Source organism: Balaenoptera ricei, chromosome 20, assembly GCF_028023285.1.
Source record: "Balaenoptera ricei isolate mBalRic1 chromosome 20, mBalRic1.hap2, whole genome shotgun sequence".
Classification (NCBI taxonomy): Eukaryota; Metazoa; Chordata; class Mammalia; order Artiodactyla; family Balaenopteridae; genus Balaenoptera; species Balaenoptera ricei.
Window position 1 is genome coordinate 41,411,685 of NC_082658.1, and position 9,629 is coordinate 41,421,313.

A 9,629-nucleotide genomic window follows, 5' to 3' on the forward strand; every position below is an offset into this window, starting at 1 on the left:
TCCTAAAAAAAAGAGATTTCCTCTAAGTTCCCCTTTTTATTTTTATTTTTATTTTATTTTTATTTTTTTTAATATTTTAGTTTTTTTTTTTAATTTTATTTATTTATTTATTTATTTATGGCTGTGTTGGGTCTTCGTTTATGTGCAAGGGCTTTCTCTAGCCGCGGCAAGCGGGGGCCACTCTTCATTGCGGTGCGCGGGCCTCTCACCATCGAGGCCTCTCTTGTTGCGGAGCACAGGCTCCAGACGCGCAGGCTCAGTAATTGTGGCTCACGGGCCTAGTTGCTCCGCGGCATGTGGGATCTTCCCAGGCCAGGGCTCGAACCCGTGTCCCCTGCATTGGCAGGCAGATTCTCAACCACTGCGCCACCAGGGAAGCCCTAAGTTCCCCTTTTTAAATAAGCTCTTTAGAAATGGATGGCGATGCAATGATAAAACTCTTCATTGCATAATCAACCCCAACCTCGATAGTTTATAAAAACATTTGACAGCCTGTGACTCAGCCATCTTCTCACGTAGGGAAAAAGTCACACCTGAAAACCTGTTCTAAACTGTGAGCTCAGGAAGGAAAACTTGAGGGAAATTGCCTCAGGCAAAGGCAATTCACCTCCGGAAGGGAGGAGTAATAAGTGGGGTGAGGGACCTGTATGTGACCTGTGCCAAAAAGAGAGGCATTCATTGTTGTACTTGTAGTCCCAGCTCCACCATGCGACGTGATCCCTGTGGAGTCTCACGGTCATTCATAGTCATGCTATGTATGCCTCACCTGCCGTGGTTCTTGATTGCTTATTAAGTGGCAGCCAAGAATTGGAGAGGGAAAAATCCTTCCTTTCTGTTGCATTCTAGGCCCCTCCTTGTCTCCTTCCTCCTGATTCCCACGCCACCTCCAACATACATCCTTGCACATCTACCCCCCTTTGCTCTCTCCTTCCTCATATTTACCTCCTCCTTGCTTCAAAGCCTAGCATGCTGGTTAACAGGACCACAGAGGTTTGGGCAGGTATTAGGGGTCTTCTCAGCAAAATCAGGCTTTTTTGAGCCTGCTGTTCCTTTTATTGCCATCTCAGATAGAAAGGCACCAAGAGGCAGGAGACAGATAATAATACACATGGTATTTTGATAACTCTGTGTTATGTGGCATCAATATGCAAATGAGTTGTGGCCTGTGAGTTTTAATGCCCTGGGGGTTGTCCTCTTAAGGTTAGCTTTTCTGTATCCTTTCTTATTTAATCCAGATCTGGCATCTGTGTTTCAGTGATATTATTTCTCCTAGCCTCTGTAAAGCCTGCAGCATACTAATAATGTTCTGTGTCCCTGCTAAAAAATAAATGGCCTAATCTCAACACCCTGGCTTGAGAGCCAGCCCACATGTAAGCTGTTTTAGGATTTCAAATTGTAAAATAAACAGGCAGTTCCTTGTTTGTTTTTGTTTTTGTCATTTGGAAGCATGCAGAAATTTTTCCCAAAAAAGCTATGGTCATATAAATAGAAATTTGATCAAGGATGTTATTGATGTGATATTTGTGAATAAATGTACAAATGCCCTATTTGCTCAGACTCTAGTTTGGGTTGTATTTTTTTCCTCATGTAAAGTAAATGAGGTTGAGTCACCTAGAAGATGATGCATAGCAGGTGACCATTTTCAACTGCCTCCCTCCCACCCCTTCTCCCATGCCTCCTGTTCCCTCCACCTGCAGGTCGTAGATGAGCACGAGAGTGTGGAGCAGAGTCGGCGAGCGCAAGCTGAGCCCATCAACCTGGACAGCTGTCTGCGTGCTTTCACCAGTGAGGAGGAGCTAGGGGAAAATGAGATGTACTACTGCTCCAAGTGTAAGACCCACTGCTTGGCAACCAAGAAGCTAGATCTCTGGAGGCTCCCCCCCATTCTGGTATGTTACAATCCCACCTCTGAGAGAGCAAGAGTCTAGCTTGAAGGAAAGAAGTGGGGAACAACTAAGAGTTTTTGAGAATAAGACCCTTCCTGCAGCAGTGTTTAAAACACATTTGCTGTTGCACACAGAGATGAATGGTACTACAGATATTTGCTAGTTTTGTATCCTAAAGAGCATACAGCCTAGAAGGGGAGAGAAGTCATATAGATCAGTAACTGCATTAAGTGCAATATATGAGAAGTGCCACGAGTGGTACAACCTGGTGAATTTGAACTTCAGGAAAAGGTGAAAGCACTTCGGGCTCTAGGGAGAGAGGAAGCTTTAGGCTTGTGCTTTATGGACTACAGAAGAGAACAGAGGCTGAACCTCCGATCCCGCTGTGCTTCATCACATGGCCGCCACACGCTGCTGAATTAAATGTGTAGGCACAAGTGCATTGGGGCTTACATATTCTTTCTGATTTGATGTACTTCTGCCTTCTCCATTCATGGATTAGGAGACTCTCCTGTTGCTTGTCAAGAAAGTTTGAGGTGTCAATTCTTCCTATTCATTTAAGAAAGTTTTTTCCTTAAGGGAGGAAATCATATCAAATGTAAGGCACTGGTGTATTTTAACCAGACCTTGTGTGTATTTTTTTATTCATATCTTCTTCCTACTACTCTGTGAGACTGTGAATGTAGACCAGAACAACTTCCCAGGGAAGGATGCACAAGAAATTACTAATGGTGATTAGCTAGCTCCAGGGATGGGAAGCAGAGCACAGGGACAGGCTTGGGAACAGGTAGGTGGAAAGGGGGAAGTTTTTTTTTTTAAATTGAGGTATAGTTAACATGGAATTAAATTCATAGATGTTAAATGTCTAGTTTGATGAGTTTGACAATTATATATACTCATATAACCATCACATAAAACATATCATGAAGTATTGGCTTTTGCAAAACTATGTTTTTGAGGTCTTTAAAGAATAATGAGGAGTAGATGTTATGTTGAGAGCTTGGTGGGCTTCTGTTAAATCCACACACCAGCATGCCCCTTACAGAGGGGTTCTCTTTATATAAACAGTAAATTATTAAGCATTTAGGGTAGAGGGAGCCACCCAAATATCTGTGCCCACAGTAGAGAGCATAATCACACTGCGTAAGGCTAGAGGAATTCATTGCTCTTGAAAAGAAGAAGAGAAGCCAAAAAAGAGAAGGGAGATTCTTATGCTCTTCAGGACAGTGAAACTCCGTGGTAGCAACCAAAGGATGTGGTAAGAAGGAAGAGGCCTCCTATTGGAGATTGGGTAAGTTTCACCTGTAAAAAACGCCTCCATTTTTCTTCAAAACATTCAGTATATAGTATTCTATCCTCATGAGTGTGTTTATGAATGGACCTTCTATGATATTGGAGAGAGGTAAAGGTTGGCGTGCGTCACAAGCCCAGAGAACATGCAAGTGTAGGCTCCTAGGATATTGAAGGAAATTAGGAGGATTACCATGTTAGTCATATAGCTAAAGGGCAGTGGCCTGACTGTTAACTATGTTACATCATAAAATGTATTCTTTTGGGGGAAAAAAAGTTATATTTTTGGAACATTTACGTGTATTAGACTTGGGGTTTTTTAATGTGTATTTTGTATCTTCAGAACTCTTTAATGCAACTGTTTTCTATTCTTCTCCAGATTATTCATCTTAAACGATTTCAATTTGTAAATGGGCGATGGATAAAATCACAGAAAATTGTTAAATTTCCTCGTGAGAGTTTTGACCCTGGTGCTTTTTTGGTGCCGAGAGACCCAGCTCTCTGTCAGCGTAAGCCACTCACACCCCAGGGGGACGACCTCTCTGAGCCCAGGGTCTTGGCAGGAGAGGTGAAGAAAGTGGATGCTCAGAACTCAGCTGGGGAAGACAACACGCTCCTGAGCAAAAGCCCATCCTCGCTGAGCGCCAACGTCATCAGTAGCCCTAAAGGTGAGGAGGCCTGGGGGACTTCACGGAGCCCAGACGTCACTCTGCAAGGGGCTCTCCAGGAATCCCTCTAGGCTGCGTGTTTCCCTGTTTTCCGCTCTGGAGCAACAGCTTGGTTGTACAAGGAACCTGTCTGAAATGTGACTTTTAGCAAGAAGTACAGCCTCGCTAAATCTATTTTCTCATTCATAAAATGAAGATAATACTAAATTCACAGAGTGAGAAATTGATACATCAAGAGTAAAGCACTTTAGGACTTCCCTGGGTCCAGTTGTTAAGACAGTGCTTCCAGTGCAGGGGGCATGGGTTCAGTCCCTGGTCAGGGAACTAAGATCCCACATGCCGTACTGCGTAGCCAAAAAAAAAACCAAAAAACAAACAAAACATTTAAAAAAAGAAAAAGAGTAAAGAACTTTACATAGAGCCTGACATTTGGTGATCATGAATGATAGTTGTCATCCTTGTTCCCTTACAGCAGGGGTTCTCAAAATATAGTCTGGGAACCCCTAGAGAGTCCCTGAGACCCCTTCTGGAGGATCAGAACTATTTTCATAAAAATACTAAGTATTTGGGGGTTCCCTGGCGGTCCAGTTGTTAGGACTCAGCTTTCTCTGCTGTGGGCTAAGGTTCAATCCCTGGTCAGGAAACTAAGATCCCACAAGCCACGCAGCAAGGCAAAAAAAAAAGAAAAAGGAAAAAATACTAAGTATTTGCCTTTCCACTCTCATTCTCTCACAAGCGGAGTCAAAGCCAACGATACGTGTGATATTGTCAGTGAAATATATGCTTGTGTGGGACTTCCCTGGTGGTGCAGTGGTTAGGAATCCGTCTGTCAGTGCAGGGGACACGGGTTCGAGCCCTGGTCCGGGAAGATCCCACATGCCAAGGAGCAACTAAGCCCATGCACCACAACTACTGAGCCTGCGCTCTAGAGCCCGAGAGCCACAATTACTGAGCCCGCATGCCACAACTACTGAAGCCCGCGTGCCTAGAGCCTGTGCTCTGCAACAAGAGAAGCCACCGCAATAAGAAGCCAGCACACCGCAAAGAAGAGTAGCCCCCACTTACCGCAACTAGAGAAAGCCTGCGTGCAGCAACAAAGACCCAACGCAGCCAAAGATTAATTAATTAATTAATTAAAGAAAGAAAAATATATGCTTGTGTATTGTGTTTTTCAAATTCCTCAGTTTTAATTTCTAGTATGGTAAATATTGATAGATAGAATTTACATAAACAAAAGTTCTAGAGGTCCTCAACAATTCTTAAGGGTATATAAGGGGGTGGGGAGCTGTTTATGGCCTGCTACTTTACAGGATTGTTGTGAGAGGTAGACATAATAGAGTTCCCAATATCATGCCTAGCAATAGTAAGTGCTTGATAATTAGTGATCGTATTTTTTAATCTAATTTTACAAAGAAGAAGAATATGTATTTGTAAAACTCCTTAGTCTAATATTGTTTTGAACTGAATCTGTCCTAAATCATCTTTCTGCTATTTTCTAAGTCTGTACTTAGTTGTACTTCACATTTTCAGGACATTGCTGCCTTGAGGGGGTTGGCGTTGAGGAAGACAAGAATGTAACCTACTGTCCACATAATAGGAATAAAGCGTAGCCAGTCAGGACGCCCCTGTCTTTACCTTTATGTGTACACTTGTGAAGTTGACTTCATAGTTAGCATTTGGTGGCTGGTTTAACTTGTGGCATTTGGATTTATCTTTTCTTCCCTTTCACAGGTTCACCTTCTTCATCAAGAAAAAGTGGAACCAGCTGTCCCTCCAGCAAAAACAGCAGCCCTAACAGCAGCCCTCGGACTATAGGGAGGAGCAAAGGGAGGCTCCGGCTACCCCAGATCGGCAGCAAAAATAAACTGTCAAGTAGTAAGGAGAACTTGGATGCCAGCAAAGAGAACGGGGCTGGGCAAGTTTGTGAGCTGGCTGATGCCTTGAGCCGAGGGCACATGCTGGGGGGCAGCCAGCCTGAGCTGGTCACCCCGCAGGACCATGAAGTAGCTTTGGCCAACGGCTTCCTTTATGAGCATGGGGCATGTGGCAATGGCTACAGCAATGGTCAGTTTGAAAACCACAGTGAAGAAGACAGCACCGATGACCAAAGAGAAGATATTCATGTTAAGCCTATTTATAATCTATATGCAATTTCGGTAAGTGGTTTGTTGTATGTATTCAGAATGATCTGCACTTTCAGTGGTTTGTTTGCTCATCTTCATTCATTCATTCATCATTTTTTCAGGGCCTGCTAATTTGCTGGGCATTGAGCTTGGTGATAGACAAAGTTAGCAGTAGATATCTTGGCCTTTTGGGTAGAATCCAAGATGCTCACAGTGTAATAAAGGGAACAGTCGTGTAATCATTATAACCGGAGTCACAGGTTCAAGTCATTCACAACTGTGTGTTTCTAAGGAATTTTTGCTTTCCAAAAATAATTACAGCAATAAAATGGTAAGATTCAGAGTTTTAAAATTTTCAGTTTTCCTCTTTGATTTGTTTTTGGAAGAAGGAAAACACTTTTTTTTCCCAAAAGTGTTTTCCTGATTGGATCCTAGTACTGTGCCCTGTCAACTACTAATATACCTCCACTTTCTTCTCTCTTATAGTGCCATTCAGGAATTCTGGGCGGGGGCCATTACGTCACTTATGCCAAAAACCCAAACAGCAGGTGGTACTGTTACAATGACAGCAGCTGTAAGGTAAATATCCCCAATCTTTGAATAAAAGAAACAAATGTCAACAGAACTGGAGGGCATTTGTTGAAATAATGGACTTTCTCCTGAATAGGAAATAGTTATTGCTGTTAGAATCATGAAAAAAGAAAAAAGAAATTCCTCTAAGGGAGAATCAGTATATAGATGCCTTCAGTATAAAGGAATAAAAGTGATATGCAGGGAATTCCCTGGCACTCCAGTGGTTGGGACTCGACGCCTTCACTGCGAGGGCCCAGGTTTGATCCCTGGTTGGGGTGGGGGCAGTTATGCAGAGCAGAGAATGAAAACAGTGAAGAGGAAGAAGGTATTGGTTATAAGAAAAATTTCTTATCTTTTGAGCTAGTAGAATTTGATGGGTTGTTTTGTTTCATTTTTTGTCATTCTTTTGACTTGTCTATGGTATGAATATTTCCCCAAAACAAACATCGAAAATAATGGGTCTTATTTTAGGGACAGGTATGAGACAGCCAAAATATTAAGCTGATTGGAAGCAATCAGGTTTAGTAATTAAAGAGTGTTGGTCCTCCCTTCCCTGGTGAGGATTAAGAGCCAGCATAGTGATGGCTTTTTAGTTAAAGCCTTTCTTGCTCCTTCAGGAACTTCACCCTGATGAAATTGACACCGACTCTGCCTACATTCTTTTCTATGAGCAGCAGGGGATAGACTATGCACAATTTCTGCCAAAGATTGACGGCAAAAAGATGGCAGACACAAGCAGCATGGACGAAGACTTTGAGTCTGATTACAAAAAGTACTGTGTGTTACAGTAAAGCTACCACTCTGGCTGCTAGACAGGCTGTGATGAGGGAGATGACTCCCCGTAGCTGACATTGGGCAAAAGCGTCACTGAAAGGCAAGCTAAATGTGTAGTTATTTTATCCTGTGACCCTGAAGCACAAAATAAAAATCCTAATTAAAATAGCAGTTAACATAACAGTAGTAATAATTTTGTTTGGAAGTGTCTCACACGAGCTCCCTGGTAGAGAACTTTCAGGCAGAGCCCACCATTAGCCTGTAAACAAAAGGGTTTGGCACCAGCCCCCTGGGACCAAATAAGAACTAAGTTGTGCTTGTCCAGATATGAACAAACATGTAGCAAGTATAGTTTACCAATAATCATAACAAAATACTAAGAATTTCCTTGGAGTCAAAGTAAAACAAAAAATTGTAGTGTTGTCTGGGGACGACATGATATGCTACCTCCTTTTTCCTGAAGTTTTATTCCACTGTAGTGACTGACACGATGGAGAAAGCAAGATCACAAAGGTGTGCGAAGGATTCTTACAGCACGGACACAGATTTTTCGATTTACTTTTTAAACCATTTTCCCACTCTTTCTATGTCTTTATTGCTTTTTGTTTTTGTTGTTGTGTTTGTGTTTGAGACACAACCAATCGCTGGTGGTAGCAGAGGCATATATAAGTGGTAAGTCTGAAAGGGAGAATCTCTTAAGAGTTGCGTGCCTTCTACCCAGGGCCTTGGTTGGGAGACCCTGCAGAAAAAAAAAAAAAAAAAAGCATCCTGGGAGATCCAGCTAAAATAAAATAGCCCTCCAGATAGAGGCGGCCTACTTTGAGGATACTTCAAGAGCCCTCAAAAATGTTTACCACCACTGCTGAGTGTGGGAGGGGAGTTGCCAAAATTTGCACCATCTTTACATGCACTGTTGCACAGAGAGCTTCTGAGAGGGAAAGTGGCAACAAAGCTAGATGGTATTTTAAAATTAGTGGTTGTTTGTTCTTTGTTTCTTTGTTTTGCACTTTAAAGAAAGAATACGTGCAAATGAACTTTTCAGAACTTGCTCATATTTGATGGCTATAAGGGCTATAAAGTAACTTAATTGGGGTATTTTCCCCCATCATATTAAATTTAACAACAAAACACATCCCAAACATTGATAGTGTATAAGTATTTTTAATGAAATTGGTGGTTTTAGGAAGTGAACTTTTGTTTGCATGTCCATATACTTTTTTTATTTTGGTGTTTGTCCTTTTTATTTTTTATTTTTTTACATTTCACAGTAGTGGTCATCAAAAGTTATGTTTCTTTGCTCACTTCATTTTTTTCTTCAATAATTCAAGACTGGAACAAAAGTATATAAATGTTATTTATTTCAGGCAACATTTTTTTCCTGTGTTGTTTTTAAATATGTATTCGAAGTAAATATTTCACTTTTTTTTCAGTCTTTTTTTATTCATCTGGACCCTGGAAGCTGATTCTCATTAATTGTCAGATTCCATTACCCTTCCTTCCTCATAGATAGTAGGTACCAATGTAATTAAGCATTTGTGTTCTGATATCTGAGGTCGGTTGCTATCCAGTTCTTCTCAGAGCATTTGGAAAGGTTGTCATAAATGGCTGTCTAAGTTGAAACCCTATTCAGAAGAAGACTATAATCGCAGGTAGGAAGGAGTGGCCTAAATGGTATAATGTGATAAAGTCAGACAAAATGCAGACTTTATAGTTTCATGATTTTCAGTGTATAAAATCTGTCCATTCCTAACTGGACAAGTCCCATGAAAAAGTGGAAGATTTTAAAGAATTTCCTTACAGATGTTTTATTTAAGCAGGTAGCACAATCTACTAATGTTGTTTGATCTGTGTTGGTTATATTGGTTGTAATTAATTTTTTTAATTCATGATTAGCAGAAAATTTATTAAATTAACTAACTACATTCACTTTGTAAATTACTGTATAAAACTTGTTGACAATGCACTGACTTTAGAAAGATGTTAATGTACATAAATAGAGTGTAAATAAAATAGTGTTGATGTACTGAAATACGAACTGTATAAAAAAGTATTGGTAATTGTATATGGAGTGTAACTGTTTATCTGTAACTATTATCCAAACAAATTAAATACTGTGGATGCATCTATGTGCTGTTTTTCCTCTATACAAGTAAGCACAAAAAAGTCAAACTCTTTAGCCTTCCTCTCTGTGACCCTGTTTTAATTCTCCTAACTTGAATAATACCTACCTGACTTACAGAGTTGGAGGTTCTATCTCTGAGGGAATGCAAGCTGTGTTGAAGGTAGAACAAGATACCTGCAGTGACCGGATAAAT

The 9,629-nt window shown here is 41.0% G+C and overlaps 1 protein-coding gene across 2 annotated transcripts in view; it reads left to right on the forward strand.

Annotated features, from left to right (window-relative positions):
* The window catches only part of USP32 (ubiquitin specific peptidase 32), a 196,527-nt gene extending 187,099 nt beyond the window's left edge, over positions 1-9,428 (forward strand). For both annotated transcript variants that reach the window (XM_059907602.1, XM_059907603.1), the window contains exons 30-34: positions 1,698-1,889; positions 3,556-3,844; positions 5,576-6,000; positions 6,454-6,546; positions 7,158-9,428. In XM_059907602.1, the coding sequence (XP_059763585.1) occupies positions 1,698-1,889; positions 3,556-3,844; positions 5,576-6,000; positions 6,454-6,546; positions 7,158-7,331 (1,173 nt within the window). In that variant the 3' untranslated portion in view covers positions 7,332-9,428. The remainder of the gene's footprint in view (positions 1-1,697; positions 1,890-3,555; positions 3,845-5,575; positions 6,001-6,453; positions 6,547-7,157) is intronic.
* Positions 9,429-9,629: the final 201 nt, after the last annotated feature.